General features: G+C 34.9%; 3 protein-coding genes and 2 pseudogenes across 3 annotated transcripts; 1 reads left to right on the top strand and 4 right to left on the bottom strand.

The window, feature by feature from the left end:
* Positions 1-1,414: 1,414 nt before the first annotated feature.
* LOC120218044 lies at positions 1,415-1,933 on the bottom strand. Its single transcript, XM_039215040.1, has one exon. It carries the CDS (start codon positions 1,931-1,933, stop codon positions 1,415-1,417), a length of 519 nt encoding a protein of 172 aa, XP_039070971.1.
* LOC120218197 lies at positions 1,918-8,154 on the bottom strand (annotated as a pseudogene).
* An 895-nt stretch (positions 8,155-9,049) lies between these two features.
* LOC120218198 lies at positions 9,050-12,922 on the bottom strand (annotated as a pseudogene).
* Positions 12,923-15,304: 2,382 nt separating this feature from the next.
* LOC120218183 (peptidyl-prolyl cis-trans isomerase FKBP62-like) lies at positions 15,305-18,272 on the top strand. Its single transcript, XM_039215154.1, has 12 exons — positions 15,305-15,525; positions 15,612-15,698; positions 15,965-16,225; positions 16,319-16,393; positions 16,485-16,565; positions 16,646-16,817; positions 16,895-17,004; positions 17,122-17,297; positions 17,370-17,492; positions 17,575-17,721; positions 17,792-17,919; positions 17,993-18,272. The coding sequence occupies exons 1-12, from the start codon at positions 15,345-15,347 to the stop codon at positions 18,147-18,149; spliced, it is 1,698 nt and encodes a 565-aa protein (XP_039071085.1). The 5' UTR covers positions 15,305-15,344; the 3' UTR covers positions 18,150-18,272.
* A 36-nt stretch (positions 18,273-18,308) lies between these two features.
* Positions 18,309-19,092, bottom strand: LOC120218182 (cysteine proteinase inhibitor B-like). Its single transcript, XM_039215153.1, has one exon. The coding sequence runs from the start codon at positions 18,799-18,801 to the stop codon at positions 18,403-18,405; it is 399 nt and encodes a 132-aa protein (XP_039071084.1). The 5' UTR covers positions 18,802-19,092; the 3' UTR covers positions 18,309-18,402.
* Positions 19,093-23,031: the final 3,939 nt, after the last annotated feature.

Genomic DNA, 23,031 nt, shown 5'->3' with positions numbered 1-23,031 from the left:
AATCATACTTATTAACTTAATTTTTTTCACTCGACTTGATTATATATTCACCCCTACTAATAGGTGTGGAACTTGGAAGCTGTGATTTGCTTTTGCTTTTTCTTGACTCCTATCTCAATTACATGTTGATCCTTAGGTAAACTATTTAATTCTTGATTAAATCTGAGATCGAGTCGAATCGAATAATCTTTTTGAGTAAAAAGAATGGAATGTAATTGTATACATGAAAAAATACACTATAAATATAGAGATCACAAAGAGTAAAAATACATGATATCTAATGTATCTTAAGATCCGGTATGTATATCAAAACCTAGTGTATTCTAAAATACCCTCCCTATATCCTTACAGAACTCTCTACAATATAAACCTCAAAAGTTGTAGAGACTACAAAATGATTACATCTCTCTAGAAATTTCTTTCTCGTGATTCTAAAATCTAAGACATATTTTTTATTTACGGAACCAAAAACTAGGTTACCAAGAATCAAAATTGAAGTTCAACTCGACTCAAAGCTCACAAGCTTATATTTAAAAAAAAAATCTCACGAGCTACTTGATACTCGACTCGAAAACTCACAAGCTTAAAATTTTCAAGCTCGACTTGAACTCAAAATAAAAAAATTAAAGTTATATTCAAGCTTGAAAAACCATGAACTCAAAACATTATCAGACTTAGCTCGATTTAAGCTTGAACTCGATCTCAAACCTTAAGTAAATGAAAACTCTATATTGTACTTTTTAAGAAAACAACATATAAATGTTAATACTATTATTAATTTACTTTAAAAATTAAAATTTTAATATATTTTTTTTCGAGTTGCTTGCGAGCTTTTCAAGTCTGGTATTAAGTAGTTCACTTTGACTCGTTAAGAACTCAGGTCAAGTTCGAGCTCGAGTTGAGTCTATTTGATTCAAATGTTAATAAAGTCGAACTTGAGTAACTTGCGATCTGTTTATATCATTTACAATCCTAGTGGCGGATTCACATGTATATTAGAACGAAAACGACCAAAAATTACTGAAAAACATATGTAAGGTTTATAGTGTTAGATTTACACTTATATTTAGAAAGAGAAAATTAGAGACAATAATCACAAAAAAATCATAAAAATAAAAACATTAAACTCAGATATAGGAAGAAAAAAATCAAACTTTTCATTGTGAATTACGACCAAAATCAAAAGAATCTAGTAACCTACATAAAATTTCTTCGTTTTTGTCAAATGAGACGTTTTATGAAGTGACAAAGGAGTGCTAAGCTAACCTGCTGTAATCAAAACTCATATTCCACATAAACCATAAGTACAAATATCTTGATCTCAATACCACATAAAAACAGCACACATGACTTACATATTCTCACATTAAAGTAGACAAACACAAAGGCATTCTTCCTGGAAGGAAAATTGATTTTATTTATAACCATTGGAATTTGACATGGTTATATGTAAGAGATGAGTATTCAATTTAGTTAAGTTAATCAAGAATATTTGAGTTAGTTGAATTTGACTGGCTCTTCCACTGTTAGCATGGCTAAATAGTTCAGAGAAGTTGCCTTTAGCATCGTACTCGGTGTGGTTCGCCGATACACAGCGATCTAGTGTTGGCTTACTCTCTTCCGTAGCGTGGTCTACAGGGATGAACTTGAACAATGTACATGAGTCCTTGATTTTGGAGGTGGCAGCAACCCAGTACTCCGATTGGATTCGTTCCAAATATCTGTTGTTTTGACAGTTTCTTATGTGCACCAAGCCCTTCGAGGTGGAAATCTTCACTTCAAACTTGGCATATGGACTCACAGCTTGAGTTTCAGAGAATTTGAGAAACCCATCAGTGTCTCCACCTTCATGAACATAGCTCAAGTAATCTTTATTGTCGTTGGGTGCGAGGACGATAAACCTTGGCAACTCCAATGTCGATTCGAATGCCATTTACAAGGATTATCTCTTGGTGTGTTTCACTCTCACTACTTGCTCACCACATGCAACCACCTTGGCTACCTATTTATGTTGACAATAAAGGATCAATATGCACGTTTAAAAATAAAATAGAGCCGGTATACCAACAATCATGTTTCAACCTATCTACCAAAATCATTATAATTTTCAATCGTGGATATCTTGGATTACCAAAATCAATATGAAATTGTTGTAACCTCCAACATCTTTCATGATTCAAATACTATGGTACATTTTAACATCAACTTCTCACACAATAAGTTATAGACACTCGTGCAAAAGCTATGTGATTATTCTCCCTCTAAGTGTTTTCCAGGAATACTCAAATAATACAAGTTTCCTCATGACATATGAAATCCTTCAAATTAATTCCTCAATCACATATGATCCCCTGTTGATTGATACTAATTTTATTTTGTTTATTTATATTATACATAAAAGGTTCTATTGTATTTATGTCAAAGGTCAGTTGGGACAGGATTGAAATACATTTATTTTAAAGGATAATAAATATTTGATATAGATATGTCAAGGTCATTGTATTATTTTAAATTTAGTGTTTATATTCTATAATTTTAAATAAATAGATAAGCAGGTTGAATAAGCACGTTCAAAATAAAAATAAAGCCGGTATACTAGCCTTCATGTCGTACCTACCAAAGTCATTATAATTTTAAATAAAAAAGCAAAATTATATAATCAATTTCATTGAAATCTGAGTTTGAAATATATGTATAAACAAATTGAAACGACCCTTAATTTCCCCACTTTTACTAATCTATTATCAAACAAAATTTTTTATTTCGATTTAATATTTGTATATTTTCTATCAATTATTCTTGTACACGTCATCAGTTGTATTAAATTTGGGACATTATGACATCATAATAATTAATATTGGCCATGCCCATTGTATCGGTCTTAAACCGACGTCAAATTATTTAAATATCATTTCGGTTAAATTTTAATATTTCAATCATTTTAATATGTGTAGATTTATTTCGGTTAATATCAATTTGTACAGAACATTTACATGAAAATCGTTAGTTAAGGTTCAGCTATTACCTTCTGTTAAACTGCAGAAAAACATCTCTATTTCATCGGACAACCTTTTGTTCCCTGAATTGGTGTCTGAACATGACTGAGAGACCATCCAATGAACGAGATACTCGCAAAGTTCTGCTGGATCGTCCGCCCAGGTGATGCTCCTCCGAGCATGCTTATCAGTGGTATGTCCTTTACCATTGTTGTACATTCGTTTTCTGCAAGCCTACAATACCAAAAATAACATAACTATGTTGTTTCTTATATCTATCTTACACGAATTCTTCATTTTTCTTAAAATATTTATATTATGTTCAATACATGTTCTAAGATCCTCCATCTATATGATAGTATTTAGAAAGAAAAAAAGAATCAAGTATACTCATATTGAACACACAGTTTTGTATATCTACGAACATATTTTGTGCCATTGTGATAAGCAAAAGAAGAGAGAACAGGTAGCATAAAAGAGTTGATGTTTACCTGGAACACAATATTAAGACTGGTTATATGCTCTGTCTTCAAGAATCCAGACTCGAGGAGAGCTCGAAATAAAAGCACCATCTCGGAGCTGACGTCCACGACTTTAAGGTTTTCAAGTATAGAATATATGGAAAGGTCATCGAACACGGTCCGCATCCACCCCGGAATCTTCTCGAGTTTTAGCAATGTAACAGCTAGATGAACGGCGGGTTTGTGATGATTAATGAATGACTTTGATGCTAAGCATGGAACTGCCATGGACATAACCGGAAGTACTCATAAAAATAAAAATTGACATGGTACCTTTGTAGACAATGAAAGCCAAGGTTCTCCATCAGAAAGTGTTTCATGGTGCACTGTACTTAAAATATTAAATAGCAGAAGTAAGATGGCCACAAGTAACTCTGAGGAAGAAGAATGACTTGAATTATAATAAACTACCATTAGGGCTGAATCGCCTATTCCATGCAAGCATAGTTGGTCTGAGGCAGCTGGAAAGATGTTTATGACTGCTATTATAAGATTTACTACAGTTATAATGTCTTGATTCTTGGCTCCTTCCTCAGCAAGCTCTAACAATAAACACACCAAAAGTTTTGCAGCATGGTTATCTCTCGCTGCAACCAAGTCTGCAATTACCCTTACATCTACAATGTGAGACTTGTCCATATGGATGAGTATTTTGTTTCTATCTGAGCAGTCTATTCTGCAGAATTTTAGAAGTTGACTCGATAATGGCTTGATGATTTTCTCCTGTTGAAACAACCATCTCACTGCTACCAGATGAATCGTTGCAGAAGGCAAATCCCATTCACTTTGAGAGAGCATATGGAACAAGATCCTCTCAGCTTCCAGGCTGTGAGAAACTTGGATGCTCAACTTAGAAAGACCTCTACATAGGCCATAAAGATTCAAAACTTGCATCATTGTCAAGGAATCCATGCTACCTGATAAGAAATCTCCACTGTTGACAAGAATATATTTCTCTAGAGAAGCTAAAACCGATCTCTCATCTGCAAGCCTACTGAAGATATTCAGAGAGTTGGAAATATAGGTTAAGAAACAAATGTTAGAAATGCAACATGAATGAGATGAAAAAGACAGTCGGTTCATTTACCAGTCATCATGCAGGCAACTGAAATGCAAAAGCAGTAAAACTGCAGCTTGGCAAGAAGACAAATCTATATCATGGGAGTTCTTCTGCCCAAGAAGAAACAGCAAATCAATAGGATCAGATGGAAGAAAAAATGCAGCATCCCTAATGTGCTGTCCAGATTGATTTCCCAAAAGAACTTCCACAAGTGAACTGAGCATTAGATATACTCTCCATTTCATCTTTTCAGCAGGAACTAGTCCCAGACATCCAAATGAAAAACTGAACCAAGAGGATGAAAGTAGGACTTTTGCTAGTTCTGTTGCTTGGATATCAGGTTTTGAACCAGTATAAATTGGAATGTTTCGAATACCCCCATGACAGTTTCCTCGTCAAGTTCATTAACAGCCATGGAAAACCAAGGTAATATATGTGAGGTACATATTTCCACAATACTAGTTCGCAGTTCAAAGTTGCTGGATTTGTTTGCAGAGCACTCTTATTGACTGTATGAATATGCTTCTTTAAGAAGGTATAAAGAATGCAAGAGTCGACCAGGATCTTTCTCAGAGATGGTCAGACAAGCTAGAACAGCATGTTTCAATGCTTCTTGAAGTAATGATGGAAGATTTGAAGCCCCTTGAGAAGATGGGAATTTTAGAAGAACTACAAAGATGGAACAAACCAATACGAATGTCTCTGGAATCATGCCAATTTCCCCATTTCTATGCCTTTCAAGCATCCTTGACAAAATAAGAGCTAATTCATCAATGTTAGAGGTTGATGCTATTCCAGGGCAATCAGAAACACAATTTTGTATAAGCGTATGTGTGAGAGCTTGAGCAGGATGGAAAGGAACTTCAGCCACATAACGAAGCACCGGAATTAGAGTTGGAAAACCAATAATAAATCTTTGTCTGAAAGGCTGTTCCATGCATGGAAAGAGATTAAGAACCCTAACACAAGAGTAGACCAGTGGATCCTTGCATTCTGTTTAGCAAGAGTAGAACTTCATCACTACAAAAGCTCGCAGCATGATATAATTATCACACATAGATAGATATGCAAGCATACATTTTGTCTGTACAAACATAAGCACCATGTTCACATAATATATTCCATGACGAGCACACATGAATTCTGTCAACCGATAATAATAGAATTTGAAAAAAAATGCTTTCATGACTAATTTTAATATTGAATTTGCTTAAAACTGAATGCTTGATGAAATTCAAAAACTAAACTACTATCTTATTTTGTTTGAAGTACTTATGAAAGCAGTATTTTGGGTACTTTAACTCACTGAGGTAACTTGAATATCATTCACCTGTTCCAATTTATATCACTTACCTGATAATCTTAATATCTCAAACACATAATCAACAATATTTTCTTCTACCAAAATTTGAATCTGTTTGGGGGAAGCATCTCCACATGACAAGTAGTGGAAGATCAGATCCAATGTGCTGATTTGGACTTGGCTGTCTGATGAAAGCAGTGGGCCTTTGATAACCTCGGCAAACAATATACTCAATGGGGATTCATCTGGTCCTTCTTCAGTCGTTTGCATGAAGTGGTCTGCTTCATCAGAACTCAAACTGCTTATTTCCAAGTCCATTTCCAAACAATCCAATTTGTGCCAAGAGCATCAGAAAAGCTACAAAGGTACAATTGGAAATTGTTAGTTTGAGAGGACATATTATAATGATCATGACGAACTGCAGCTGCATTGGTCAAGGTAGCCTTACTGTGTGAGATGAGTACATTCCTAATAAAGACCCTAATCAAGACCATATTATGAACAACAGCGAGTTAAACCAGACTTTTTGAATGATATTAATTAGCTACATAATAGACCTGGCTACAGTTTATATTGGCACTAAACTTCGAAAACTTTAAATAAATCAATGCAAAAAATAATTTGACAAACCTATTCCATTCAATCGTACATCATCTCTTTGGGTTTTCAGAAGGGCCTCCATTGACAAACGCAATAAACTGGGACAAAAAGCATGAAGAACATTTGCTCCTACACAATCTTTAGATGCATATCCTTGAGCAGATGGTTTATACAGAACAAATAGAATCTCTCCTCGGATTTCATCACTGCAGTATGAAACAACTAATTAACAATCCAAATTGATTACAAACTCTTTGTATCCAGTAACTTTTATTCGTTACCTTGGCAATTGAAGACCTGCCACCAAATTGGATACTAGAGCATCTTTGTCTCTGATGTGCATACAAGGATCATTTGTTTGACGGTTCAGGAGAACTCTCAGACAATGAAGCTGGAATTTAAGATAACCAGACATAGCAATTGATCAGTTGTCTAACTTTTTGAAGATAGCAATTAAGAGAAAAGTTTACACCTCATATGTTATTCCGACAATTCATTTTTGTTTGAGCATTCGGAGCTAGCACATATTTAGATATGGATTGAGGATATGACTCCAAGTATATGGGAAAAAATGAAGATACATGTGTTGGACTCATACTCATATCGGACAACGTAGCCTCAAAATTTGATGTACTATCTTTCACTTCCTCGAATCATGCACTAGATTAGGCACAAATATCACCAAAAAATCATCCATAAAAAGAAGCCTAACACATATCACTTTCTAGTGCAATTTTTATTACCCTTATTAATTTCAACATAATCAAAAGCTTGGCACCATTTGGTTGTTAAATCTACTATTGTTTTTTTCCTTCTGAAAATCAAAAAGGAAATGCATTTGCCTTAACTTCAACTGCGCTTTAAAATTAAATATGTTATTTTTTTACATTATATCACTATTTTTTTACTTTTAAGTATCTGTGAAAATTAAATTGAAAACAGTAGTAAAAGAAAATGAGTAACAAAAACAAGGATCAAGTATTGGAAAAGCAGCTAATAAGATCGTAAAGTAACTTTTTCCTCTTCTTTTCCCTAAATTTTCTCAGCAACCAAACACTAACCACGCAAATAACAATTTCAAACTCACTACTAGCTAAAGAATAATATCACCGAATTAAACCACAGAAAAGAACAAGAAAAACTCTAGCTAAACTTTCGTATGCTTCTTCCTATTAGCATTCAAACAGATCCACAACAGAAATAACAATCAAAACATACACTCATCATATAAAGCTGCCTTCGACTCCACGCCAACGCGCCAGAAGAGAGTTTATCTGAAACTTGAGCAATGAAATCGGCGGTGACGGAGTCATTAGCAGAAGCGCAAAGAGCGGAGATTATGTCAATGAGTTGTTGAGCGATCGGATCATCGTCGAAGGAAGAAAGCGCTTGGAGGAGAGGGGAGATGAGGAAGTGAGGGTGGAAGGAAAGGAGGGAGTTGAGAAAAAGGGCGTGGGAGAGTTGAGAGAGAGCGTAGGAAACATGGAGAGTGGGAGCGCGTGGGTTGGAGATGAGGTTGGTGAAGCAGAGGAGGCAGATAGAGCCACCTTGTTGGGTGCGAAGGGATAGGGTGGTGCGGTGGCCTTGCGAGCATTGAATAACGTCCGGTTCTTGATCAGGATATTGATCGACTGTGAACAAGACGACCGGTTCTCGCGAATATTCAAACATCATTTTTCCCGGAAAGAGGAAAGAGAGCGGTACTGATTATTTTGAATTTTAGCGGGAGTCTTATATTGGTTAAACGGCGTGTGATGCAGTCAAACCCTTAATTTTTGTGTGTGTGGATAAACTATCTATTTGATTCCCACTTATTCTCGTATTTCTATTTCATCACACAACTCTTTTTAAATTGTACATAAATTACGTTTTGCTTCTGTTTAAGTTACTCACAGTTAAGTTTGATCATTAAGTTAATGAAAATTGTGATATGATATGGTATAAAAACATTTTTAATCTTTAAACTTATACATTATTTCAAATTATTCCAATTCAAAATAATTTAGTCAATCTTAAATAGTTAAAAATTCTATCAATTTGGTGCAACATAAAATCCCAAAACCCCTCTCCCAAATCATATCAATTTCTTCAATATTTAAGAAATTGATTCAATTTCTTCAAGAATTTAATTGATTTAATTCATCAGTTTATAAATTTAATTGAAGGTAAAAAATTCCATGTGCTTAATTGATTTTCTTAACCTTTTACATTTTTATTTTCCCTCTAATTTTAGTAATTTTTTTCTCTTTTTGTATAAGTGAAATTTGCTAAATAAATATAATTAAATTAAAAATAATAGGATAGAACAAGCATATGATCATAAATATAACTTGGGATTGCTTTGAATTTCTGTACTGTGGGCTGAGACATATAAAACAAAACAAAAATGAACCATCTATACGACTCTTAACCCTTATGACCTGAAACTCAAATTACAACACATAGACTGCGACCGGGATCCTAGAACTTATATTCCTTCACATATGTTCCTAATTGGTCCTCGATGCGATGCCATTCGTTGTTGCCGTGCTAACGCCTTCACGGAACTCGTCTGATGAATGGTGCTATCCTTACTTTTCAAGTGTTGTGGGGTACCCGACCTCTCATTCGTAAAACTGATGGGAAGGAAAAGAACCAAATGGAATGGAGGATGTAAGACAGAATAAGAACTCAAGCTGACGGAATTTCCGGTACCGAAATGCTACATCTTTCAACTGTTTTCTACGGTCAAGGTTGCACGGCCAACTTCTGAAGGTGCTCGAAGAAGATTTGTAGGCTTACATCATCAGTAAAGATTACATCTGATCCGGCAGCCATGTCGATGGGATTACTGTATGTTGCTGATGGGTTCAACTTTGCTAACAAAAACCTTGCCTGCACAAGGAAACCGAAATGAGCCCTTAAAAGAAACAATCTAAGACCGATGAATTGGTATAGGCCTGTAAGGTAAAATAATGAATTGGCTATGGAAAGTATCTGAAAACTAGACAGGGAGACAGGGTTTTTGACTTGGCAGACAACGTGTAGAAGGCCATGTATGGACCCCAATCATGGCCACTCCGTTTTTGTGTACCCAATTTGAGGGATTCAACAAGGCTCAGCTCAGCCTAACTGTGAAACTTAAGTGCTGACAGACTGCAACTGTTACATTATGAACATGGTTTCACAATGTACAACACTGCTGATCACGAAATGTACCGACCTGGGATCCATGCTGATCACATACAACCAATCTAGGGACGGGGAAGCGTTCCTGAATAATCATTTCGGCATCAGCGTGGGGTGCTTGCAAAAGCTGTGCAAATGCCTGTCAAAAGAAATAAACTTTATACATCAAAACCATTGAATGTGAACCGCGAAATTGGTTGCAGATTAGCTCATTATACAACAAAATCGTTCTATTATGGCTTCAGTCAATTCCTAAGTATTCAAACTGAGACCCGAGTTATCATCTTAATGAGCATACCTGATGTTCAGGCTGATTCTGGTAACCCATATTGCGCCACTGTGCTATCGTCATACCATGAAATATAACAATACTGAAATATGCATCGAGCAAGAGAATACGATCAGCTGAAATCGAAGCCACATCCAATAATGCTGGTTGAGGCAGCGAGTTGAATGAATACGATATTAATGATGGTTGGATCATAACAGCTGCATTTGTAATGTTTTCTCTGTTTAACAACATGCGAAAATAGGCAGTTTCATCTGGACTATTGTTAAAAACCTGACACAGAAAGGAAAGAGAGAAGAATCATAGGTCAATTACATATTCTAAAAACAGGCAGGATATTAGGAGAGAAGAAGCGGTTACCTGTATAAACTGTGAGCGCCGCAAGTTAAACATAAATTGAGGAAACAAAGAGAAACAAGAGTTTAATGTAAAAGATGATGGATCATCCTTCCTATATTCTCCAAATTTCGAACAAAGTCGAATGAGATTGCGATCTAACCACCGTGTAGCATCAAACCCCTCCTAAATGAAACGAAAAAGTGATAATTACCTAAAGAAACTATAGATCGATAGTGGATTTGAAAAAGAAATACAGCAACTGGTGCATATCTTAATAGAAGTCTTGTTAAATTACCTCCATCTCCATCTTCAGAGAAGTTATTCTTGCCATTACAACAGCTGCCGTCTCTTGATCAAAACCTTGTACTAATTCCTATATAGGACACATTATTCACAGTTAGAATAGATTAACCAAGACATAAATTGAGAGATTTTAAACTAACCTCTGTACTAAGAGCACTTTCCACCCATCGTCTCGTCACAGTTGTAACTCGAAGCATTGTTTTACCTTGGGGGTCTTGATAACTGCAATTAAGATACATAAGATCACAATCATATTATAGAATGAACAAAGTAGAATACAAATCAAACATATTTTATTTTAAGGAAAACAAAGAGGACCCTTTTGAGTAGCCCATGCTGCAAACCTTGTAAGAAACTGCAAATAGAGCTGTGAATTTGCAGCTCCTGGAGCATTTGATCGCTCAGTTGCTGAAATATCGAATAAGACCGACAAGCACGTACTCCTGTTGAGGCCACACATTTTCCATGTTGTAGTGTTCCCCTCCCCAATGATCGTGTCCGAGACATTAGTTCCTGTCTGCAGCACAAGTAGTAATCAGCTTAAATCCCGATAAATACTAGTAAATACAGTCTTCTGTTAAATGATTAAATGGTCCAACCTTCTCCAAAGATGTGCAAGGTCCAATGACCCCTTGAATTTTGATGTCTTTTGAACAGTTGACCTCAAGCATGCCACTAGAAAGGAAGGAAAAAAAATAGCTTATCGGGATTCGAACGGACTGGAAATTTAGACCTCAAGCAAAATAAGAAAAGGACATCAAGAACATACACTTGAAAGAGCTAACATTTCTAAAGGAAGTGAAGTTAAAAGGTTGAAGAAGAACAAGAACTAACTTAAAACATAGGCCAAGAGATTGTTCTCCATCCTTGAACATACACCTGAAAGAGCCTTTAAATACAGAATGACCAAAACTTTCAGCTAGAACAACAAGGCCACCAGTTCTTTCAACTGCAACTTTCATTTCAGCAACCCCAACCTGAGACGTTATGAAGATTACAGCATATAAAGCTGATACGTAACATCGGAGGAATCAACCGAGATCAGGCATAGCTACTGTTCTATGAACAAAAATGATTCTAAAAACAAATTAAACAACCAGAAAGGTGGCCAAAACAAACCTGATCAAGTGCAGATGCAAAAAGGTCCAGTACATGACCCTGGTTAACCAGCTGTTTCGCAAGACTATCGTAAAATCTGACTGCTTTCCTGAAATATGGTGCAGCATCCTTATCAAGATCTTTATGTGAACGTACAGGTTCCGATAAGTCCTTCGAAACAATCTGCAACAACCAAACAATCAATAACCAGAAAGAATCAGAGAGCTAAACAAAGTATTTAATGGCATTACCGTCCCCGGCCCTTCAGTGCATGGACCACCAACCAAAGCAATAATCCTAGCACCAGTTCCAGGCGTGCAGGCTCCAAGCAATCCCGTTGCAACACTTAAGGCGACTCCGGTACACCTCGACACCCTATTACCCGGTTGTACAGGCCACTGATCCGTTTGCAGCTCATCCAACATCTACATTAAAATCAATCAAACACTTGATAAACAATAAAAAATTCGCAATCGGAAGCAGGCAAGACAAACCGGTTAATGCCCGTATTTGAGTACCCATTTTGCATGCCTTTCGGATATCCAGCAGCTGTCCGCCGCCCGGCAGTACCAAGGCCCAACTGTTCCAACACTTGCTCCTTGGAAATCTCCTTATCACCTCTGAAAACATAGACCTTTGATATATCGGAGAATCCCAATTCATGTACATGCGCTTGAGTCCCATACGAAATGAACCCGACAAGTGCGTGTTCCGGCAACAATCCAAGAGCCTGCCTCATCGCTGATTTAACGAAACCAAGCTCCTCCTCAATCATGCACGTGTCCAACACGAACACGAACACGGGCGGCAAATGAGGAGGGGGCGGAAGGGTTGTTTGGATCAGGATTCGGTTGGAGCGAGTATTGTACGGTGGTGAATTGCGGGTAGAGCTCGCAAGGCAGGTTCGTCTCGGAGATCATGGCGTAGTGTGGCGGGAAATGGTTGCGCTGGTAACAGAACGGGCATATCCAGATTTTAGCGGTGAAATCGACGCGGGCGAAGGCATTGAGCGCCGCGGCACACGACTTGCACCGCAGAGGCGCGTAAGGAACCGTCGGGATGTCCGGGTGTGGACGTATCGGAGCAATGGAAACGGCCAACGGAATTACGCAGGCACTCGCCTCGAGTTTAGTACGTGGCCAAACGTTCCACGTCATCCTAACGGCGTCGGTTCCTTCGGGATCAGTGTTCGCCATTTCCGACATGGTTGGAAATTATTTTAAAAAATTTTAATAAAAAAACAAAAAAATATTTTTTTTTGGATCAGATTCGATAAATAATATAGAAATTGAATAACCGTTTCGAAACTCTAACGAATTTTTTACTTTTTTTATGATTCCAGGCGACCCCAAAGCTATATCGGGGTGAAAGGGGTCACCGATAGAGACGAGAAGGGAAAACTTTATTGGTTTTATTGAAAGAGAAAGTGATCAATGGAATTCAGCTTGAAGACTGAGTATTTATAAGGGAAATGTTTGTAATAACGGAAGGCTATGCGCTTTCCATTCTTCTTACGACACGTCTGAATATTTCTTTTGGATTAGATCTCACTACTAATTTAACTTTAAAATGTCAAATATAAATTGGATAACTACATATTAAGTCATCTAATTATTTTTGTAGTTCTTTTTTAGTCATATAACTATTTTATTTTCAAAACTATACCTAATATTAAATTTTGGCTTCATTTTGGTCACTCATTGTTAAAGTATTAACTGCGATACTGACGTATCATCATAAGATAATGTTATATCATCGTTAAAAAATAAAATATTATTACATCAACAATTCTATTTTTTTAGCAGCGAATGATCAATACGTAATGGTAGGTAGTTTGAAAAAATTAATTGGGTGACCAAAACTGAATTACGATAATAATTAGGTGACTAAATATATAGTTTACCCAAATAAAATTAGAGTATGATTCGATTTAATTCTAGAATAAGAATATGATATTAAGAAATAAACGGGTAATGAATAATGATGACCACGAATCAGATCGGGTGAATGGGGTTTTTGACCCACCTAAATCTGACCCGCAAATTAAATTCGTCCATTTGCACTCAATCTGATTCGATTTTAGGGAAGTTTCACCGACCTGTTTTTTTAAGGTAAAAATCTACACCCCACTTCATCCAAATATTTATATTAAAAAATTATTCCCATAAGATAAAATAAGGATGTAATTGAAAAAATAATATAGAAATGTACATTAGAACAACCAATTATCTCTAGATGTATAAGAAAAAATTATAATATTATCTCGGGTCGGGTTTTTATCTTATACCCGAACCTAACTAGACCTCATCCATAAGAAAACTCGATTTGGCCCGAATGTCAATTTTAAAGAAGTCTAAATCATGTCATATCAAATCATAATCCGTCAAATTCGAATCCAATATGTATCTCTAATCTCTAATAATGAGTAATAGAAATAAAAAAATATAATGTGTATAGAAGGTCACCAAACTATATTAAAATGGTATTTTATCAATAAATATTTAAATAATAATAATTAAATTTTTTGGAAAATTATAAAACAGTCAATAAAAATTATTAAATAATTATAAAATGATCATTATACTTATCTAATTATTATAAAATAATTTTTAAATTTATCGTTATAAGACCATTTTATAATCATTTTATAATTTATTGTTATATTTAAGCATCTTGATATCGCTTAAGCAAAGTCTTGAGTTCGAGTCCTTGTGTATACAGAAAATCTCTGCTAGGAGACTCACCCACCAAAATTAGGTATGCGATGCGGACCGGTCCGGATTAGTCAAAGCGAAGCTTTGGAACCGGAAGTACAACTAAAAAAATAACTATTTTATGATATTTAAAATTTTATTTCATTGACCTCTTATTTACAAGTTATCGGATCTTAAGGCATAGAGCCCAAATGTGACGCGAAGATCTCAAACCGTTCCCGACTATTGTATACTGTTTTGTTAAGTCTATGGTTATTAAAAGTTATAAAATGATCTCTTAATTTTAGGATGTTATTTTATTGAGTTTATCGATTATTAAAAGTTACAAAATAATCATCTGACTATTCATAATACTTCAACCTCGTCTTTTTCGTTAAAAAATTAACGACCGTCTAAGCTAGACCTTAACATGTTGATTGAGATATGATAGTCGTTTAAGATTATGAGATTATATTTTATTATATCTCAGTTAACATGTTAACGTCTAGCTCAGACAATTATTAATTTTTTAACGAAAAATGACAAGTTTGAAACATAATGCATAGTCATATGACCATTTTATAACTTTTAATAGTTAAAAGATTCAACAATGCAACACCCTATAATTTGGGGATTATTTTATAACTTTAAATAGTTTAGAGACTAAAAAAATAGTATACTATAGTCGATGATCATTTGTGTACTTTATCCTTTTTATTAAAAAAGAAAAAGAAAAAGAAAGCTAACGATCTTAATGCTAAGAGCCCAAATGTGAAGCGCGAAGATCTCAAACTGGAACAACAATGTCAGACGCTAGAAAAGTGGAGGGAGAGTTATGGAACTATCTTCAATCCGTTAGCGCGAACAACTCTACACACTCGCTCTTTATCTATTCCTTGTCTCATCTCGATATCACCTTTATATTCCCATAGGATCGGATCTCTTTTGCAAAACCAATCTCCGATCATTTGCCGATGAGAGAAAATACCGATCACCCAAAAGCAAGCAACATGGAAGAAGCCACAAAGGTTGACCCAGTTAACCCCATCATCAGAGTCGGTGAGGAGAGAGATATTGGGAAAGATGGCCTGAAGAAGAAGTTGGTTAAGGAAGGTGAAGGGTGGGAGACTCCCGATATTGGTGACGAAGTTGAAGGTAATGATGGGTTCTTCTTTGTTCGGTGTTCTATTGATTTGTTTGGGCATTTTTGAGTGATGGGGTTTGTTTCATTTCGCTTGCAGTGCATTATACTGGAACTTTGATTGATGGAACCAAGTTTGATTCCAGCCGGGATAGGGAAACTCCTTTTAAATTCAATCTTGGCGTAGGTAAAGAAATATATTTATCCAGTTTAGCTTTGATGTAGTAAATTTACTGGTAAACTTAACCAAGTATGCTTAATATGTTCTAAGTTTTCCGATATTTGGAGGATCACGCCTCATATCCGAGTTCGAATATGTGTTGGACACAATTTTATGTCGGAAAATGAGGAATCACAGACTATATAACTAGCTAGCTGAACGAAACGATATGTGGCGTATCTGTAATAGGAATGTACCGGATATGCTAGCTTGTTTATCTTCATGATTTTCAGGGCAAGTAATCAAGGGCTGGGATGAAGGTATCAAAACCATGAAGAAGGGTGAAAATGCCATTTTCAATATACCGCCCGAGTTGTCGTATGGTGAATCCGGATCACCTCCAACTATTCCTCCTAATGCAACACTTCAATTTGATATGGAGTTGCTTTCTTGGACTAGTGTCAAGGACATATGCAGAGATGGAGGAATCTTCAAGAAAATACTTGTCGAAGGGGAGAAACGGCAGAACCCGAAAGATTTGGATGAAGCATTTGGTATATTAGGATTCATTTCCTCTTGGTCTGCTTAAATCATTCAAAATTTTATGCTATTGGGTGCTTACAGCGGTTTTGTTGTGCTTATGATAGTTAAGTATGAAGTTTGTTTAGAAGATGGTACACTGGTTTCAAAATCGGATGGGGTGGAGTTCACTGTAGGAGATGGTAAGCATGATTACTCTTGACTATATGTTCTTTACTTATCTTGAATGTACTCCGAAAGCTTAAGTATGATGTTGGACTATGCACCGTGCAGGCTATTTCTGCCCTGCCTTTGCCAAGGCCGTAAAAACGATGAAGAGAGGGGAGAAAGTTCTGTTGACAGTGAGGCCACAGTGTCAGTTAAATTCCTTTATGTTTCTACTGGTTTGTACATGGAACACCATGAAACCCAAAACGACTCCTTTTTGCATGTAGATGCATTCGGTGAGGATGGTAGGTCGGCATCGGGCAGTGAAGGTGCTGTTCCTCCGAACGCTATGCTCCATATCACTCTTGAGTTGGTTTCTTGGAAGACCGTTGCCCATATCACGAAGGACAATAAGATCAAGAAGAAGATCTTGAAGGAAGGAAAGGGTTATGATCGTCCAAGGTAAAATCGCTATGGAATTTGATATTGCATTACATTCTGTAATTTTTTTGAATAGTTTTCTGAACATCTTATCACTCTTCTTTGTACTCTTTGTTAGTGAAATTAATCGGGAAGTTGGAGGATGGGAAAATCTTTGTGAAGAAGGGTCATGATGAGGAGCCCTTTGAGTTCAAAGTTGATGAAGGTGACAATTGATTTGTCATCCTTATTTTGTTCAATTAGATGCCATGCCATAGGCACATTGGTTTAATACTTCGTATTTGCATGAAGTCGTTTCTAATATGGATAAAATTTGTTGCAGGACAAGTAGTTGACGGTCTTGAAAAAACTGTGAATACCATGAAGAAAGCAGAGCATGCACTTATTACCATACAGCCCGAATACGCTTTCGGTTCATCGGAGTCACAGCAGGAGTTGGCTGTTGTTCCTGCAAACTCAACTGTGTATTATGAGGTTGAGTTGGTCTCATTTGTGAAGGTTAGTATATACATTCACCTATTACCTCCGTCGGATTCCGGTGTCTAATAAGTTTATGATGAACGGTTGCAGGAGAAAGAATCTTGGGAAATGAATGCACCAGAAAAGATTGAAACGGCTATGAAGAAGAAAGAAGAAGGTAATGCATTGTTCAAGACTGGTTACTACGAGAGAGCATCAAACAGATACGAGAAGGTAAAGTTATGCAGTATGCACCATCAACTTCGTCATTTGTACAAATTCATGAGACTTTTTACTTAAGATTTGACGGTTCCAGGCTATCAGGTACATAGAGCATGACTATTCTTTCAGCCACGAGGAGCAGCAGCAATGTAAGTTGCTAAAAGTAACTTGCAATCTCAACAATGCAGCTTGCCAATTGAAACTCAAAGATTACAAGCAGGCTGAGGAGCTATGTACCAAGGTAATAGCTTTAATGCCATGTAGATCTCGTCTTGATGAGAGATGTAAATCAAGCATTTGTGATTTTATAGGTGTTAGAGCTTGAAAGTAGGAATGTGAAAGCGCTATACAGGAGAGCTCAAGCATATATACAACTTGTTGATTTGGATTTGGCAGAGGCGGATGTAAAAAAAGCCCTGGAGATCGACCCTAATAACAGGTATTATGCTTTAATCAGTAAGTTGTTTTATTAACAATTGCTGTTAAATTTATGTTTTTTTGGTTGATACCAGGGATCTAAAGATGGAGTACCGAGTCCTGAAGGAGAAGATGAGGGAGTATAACAAGAAGGATGCACAATTCTATGGCAACATATTTGCAAAGATGACCAAGTTAGAGCAATCAACTACAACAAAACAGGACCGGCCAGCCCCTATGATCAAGGCATGATTAAGCCATGCATGATGATGATATTCTTCTAGTTCATCTAATAAAATGATTGTCTTTGGATTCTCAAGAATGTTTACATGATGTTAAAGTCATGTCCTTTGACTGCATGTTGTATTTGCATCATAAAAACCCAGAATTTCTGGTATAACAAAATAGTTAATCACCATATTTCTTATTCATCTCTTTATTGATTAAAGATTGCATGTCCAAAGACCCTCAAAACATAGAACCAAACATGGGAAATGACTCATTTTTATTGTTTAGAAGGGGAAAAGTTAAGCAAATCCTTGGATTTAACCCAAGGTTTAACCAAACCAACCGATTCAAAGGTCTTGGATAGTCCACCCTGCATGGCGTTAATCTTGAGATAATACTTGATCCCGGAAACCACCTGTTTCTCAGCCTCCACCACTTGAGAAAAAACCAATGCCGCCGTTGACGACGACGACCCACCACCGTTATGACGTAACCGTCCTTGCCTCCGCCTGTTATACTCTTCCACCGAGAACCTCCCGAGCTCTTGGATCTCCTTGTTGTTCTTCACGTCGTTTATCGGCGTTCGACATCCCAACCCTTCAACCACCGTGAACGACGACGCTGTTGTCACCACCAACAACGACGAGAGAAGAATGATCACCCCAACTTTTGCCATATCTCTAACCTGTTCCTAGTGCTAACTCCTTTTTAATGAGAAAATGATCTGATTGTGAAGGAGTAGGATTGTTTTGGTATATATGTGATAATAATATAAGCAACAAAGACTGGAAAAAAAGACTAGTGGATTGATGGGTCAAGTTCATGAGTGGGAACACTGTTTCGAGTATTCGACACGCAATTTAAGGTGATTAAATGAATCGATGGACAGAACAAGGAAACCGGGGAAGACCAGACACGAGCATGAACGTGGAGCTGTGTTTTCGTTATTGAGGGGAAATGACACCGGTTACCATCTGTAAATTATGTTGTAAACATCGTGTTAAATGGTAATATGTTACGAACTTTTTGAGCCGGTGGTTGATGGAAAAGATAAACGTGATGACAGGGGGAATGCCAATTCTTATCATCTCGGGCATTATTGAAATGCTGATAAGGATTTCCATTTTCGTATGGGAGGACAGCTGCATAGATAAATTGACAAGCGGCTGCATTTATATACAATAATATCGTGGATTTAAATTATCATTGTAGTCTTTTCATTTACGTTGTGATGTGATAATAACGAATGTTATTTAATCATTATTAATTTCACAATTATAAAATAATAATTTTAATCGACACATTTATTATTATATAATGACTATATTCCAATATAAGAATAAATTATATGTTCAACCATCTAAATTTCAATGTGTTTCTCTCACTTTTAAAATTTTTAAGATTTATCATTAAATTTTTAAGATTTATCATTAAATAAATAATTTAAATTAAAAATTTGATCTTATCTTAATAATCTAATTTACTCCCATACTCAAAATTGGTTCGAATCATTTAGGTTTATCAGGTGAAAATGAGAGTTGAATTGGATTTTGGGCTTGAATTATATTTGGGTCGAGCCTTGGTGAGTTTTGCTTTCGGATCTAATGGATAGGTTCAGACAAAATTAATGTTTACAATTATCTTTCTTTTATCTATTATCGAGTAATAAGAATAAAGTAAAAAAAATGATGATTCTCTCCTTCGTGTCATAGGAGATAAGATCTGAAGACGATGAACTACACCTTTTTACCGAAGAAATTAGACTCTTTGGCTTGTATTTGAGGAGATGTGATTTGTTGAAGATGATAACCTCTTTCATACTCGAGAATGCTAAATCTAAAGATGATGTTTTACTAATTCACAGCTAAAGATGTGAGATTTATTCAAGATAATTTGCTCCTTCATTTCCACTATTTTACACGTAATGAGGTGAAATATGTTGAAGATAATTATGTTTTTATTGGACCAAACTTGAATGATCAATCAAATAATGCATACATATGCATTATGTTCACACCATAACCAATTGGGAAAGTTAAGCACATGCACGTGTTAGCCAAGTGTGTTCCATTGTAACATAGCTAAAATCCCGACACGTATCACATAAAAGTTAAAACCCAGTCACAAGCATTCATTCCTGAAAGCTATAGCATCAATTTACTATCTCGTGGCAACAAAAAGGAACCCGAAAGCATGTAACGTGTACACATTGGAGCACATGAACGAACATCATGTCAAACATGTTATCGTTATCCGTTCATCATAGACATACTTCTCTTGTACACTCAAGTGATTGTCCCCCCCTCCCATCCTATTGACACTCAGACCAAACAAATAAATGATCTCCGCTTCAAAAACAACTATACATCTTTATTTAGATTTTCCCTTCTTCCTTCGTGTCCATTTTTTGTAATAAAATACGGTGGTCCACTACATTCATCATCATAAGTTCACATCGTCTTTGATTAAACTTGAAATGTGTATATATATTCATATTGTATTTATATATTTTTAAATAGTTTGTGGTAATAATAAGATAATATATGTTCAAAATTTTTTTAACGATTGATAATATATATCACATAAATACATCAATGATATATTTTTGAGTAATTGAATTATCTCTTGATATATTATGATACTTTTGAGTCACTAAAAAATCATTGTATATATCATGTGAGTGATAAGTGTCGAATCAATTCGTGAGATTTTTTTCTTCTAATAAATGATGTTAGACTTCTCCAGACATGAACTCTCCAGAGTATGACTAAAACAAATTATATAAAATTTGACACATTTACATGTATATTTCATATTTATATTATTCTTATATTATATCATTTTTAAATGTATTCATCATCAATAATTTGTTAGAGACCATAGAACAAGAAGCTTGTGGTTTTGTCTTCCCTATCGAATCGAATCAATCTAACCCGAACTCTGGGACCATTTTTGACACTTTTTGAGACCCGATTCAGAAAGCATGGGGACCGGCATCTGCTGGTGATCAAATAGGACAAATAAGCATCTTAAACCCTGGCCATACATCACCAATATATCTTCTCATACATGGTACAATTTAATCTTTTTAGCCTTGGAAAAATGGAAAATTATATTTTGGCCACTTTAAACAATTAATGGTTCAATTAAGTCATTTTAGCACAACTTTTTTAACATTGCCCCCATTTTTTTTATCTCATCCCGAACATAAAATTCCTTAATCGATCCCATTCAAGCGCAAAAAATAATAAATATATAACATGAAGTAAGAAAAAGAAATAAAATCATCAAATGTAAATTAGAAGATTGCTTGATTCTATCAATGTTTTATCACATGATTATAGATTTTTCTAATAATATGAGTTGATTATAATGTAATATTTATTTATAATATTTGTTAATCATTGAGAATGTATATATACCCTACCTACGTAATTATTCAAACTCGAAACCTTAAAGAAAAATAACACTTTATTTAACTATTAAAGTTACTCGAAAGGTTCATGATTATGGAGTTTTGATTTTAACTCATGCATGCATGCATTAATATTGTTTTTGATTTTGTATATTATGCTTTGCAAAGCTATGTTTATGCATGTAATAATTGCTTAATGTTTGGTGAAGCAAAATGTTAGGCTTTGACGGCATATTTTCAAACCAAAAAAGTGTAACATATTATTGATTTTCAAAAATCCAATCAAAGTTTTGGATATATACCAACCAAAGTTAAAGCAATTAACACTTGTTGAGGTTAAAGAAAAGGACATATTTTTACGGATGAAAAAGGTAATTTTATGTTAAATGTGTGAATTTAAAAAATTATATTATAAATATAAAATACAAAAAATTGTAAATTTTCAAAAAAAATACGATATTAAATGATTAATAAAAAATATAATATATGCAAATTTGAAATTTTTAAATTCGTCCCACCATAAAAGATTACAAGAATGGTGTAGAATATTAACAAATATAAAGGATACAAGAATTAAAGTGACAGATAGCATATGGGTACATCTAAATCATCATTAATTATAAACCCCACAAATAAACATATTACATCAATCTCTCTTGATCATTAATCACTCGAATAATCATATATCTAATAACAAAATTAAATTGATAAATATTTGAGAAATATTTAAATCAAAAAATAAAAATTAAGACAATATTTTAGTAATTCATTTTATAAATCAATTAAAACAATTGCAGTTGTAGCTTGTAACTGTTGGACAATAAGAATCCAATGGTGCAACTAACTTTACCTAACTATTTGAAGTTTATATATGAATATATGGGGAAAATAAGATAATATACGTTCAAAAAGTCTAAAATCTTTTTGATAATAAAAATTCATATATCTGATACGCGGTGCTCGAACCCATAACCTCAAGAAACAACAAAAACTCTATTTACTATTAAAATCACTTGGTTCGTACAATTATTTAAAGTTATACAATAATTATTCTCATTATTATTTTTTTGCACCATCACTCTTGCGTAATAAGTTGTAAAATATGTTCTCAATTTCTTTTACATTATTGATTTTTTTATTAATATGATGTAATTATAAAGTACAATTTAAAAGGTTCTCGACTATTTTACAATAAATAAATGTCTTAACTCTAAAAACTTATAGAAATAACAACTATCCTTTAACCACTAATGTTGCTTGTTTTGTGTTTTACGTTATTAATTTAGATATATATATATATATATAATAGACTTAATGCAAAAATAAGTGCTCAGACTATATCCAAAGTTAACTTTAGATTCTTATAGAATTTTTCATTAAAATTAGATGTTTAACGTTTTCGACATTATACTTTTAGGTGTCTATCGTTAAATTCAATCGTTAAGTGACGCATGTTGGGCTTATAAAAATTTTAATTTTTTTTTTTTTGAA

This window comes from Hibiscus syriacus, unplaced genomic scaffold, assembly GCF_006381635.1.
Source record: "Hibiscus syriacus cultivar Baekdansim isolate YM2019G1 unplaced genomic scaffold, ASM638163v2 tig00110195_pilon, whole genome shotgun sequence".
Taxonomy (NCBI): domain Eukaryota; kingdom Viridiplantae; phylum Streptophyta; class Magnoliopsida; order Malvales; family Malvaceae; genus Hibiscus; species Hibiscus syriacus.
Note: the sequence above shows the minus strand (reverse complement) of the source record. Positions and strands in the feature narration are given on the sequence as shown.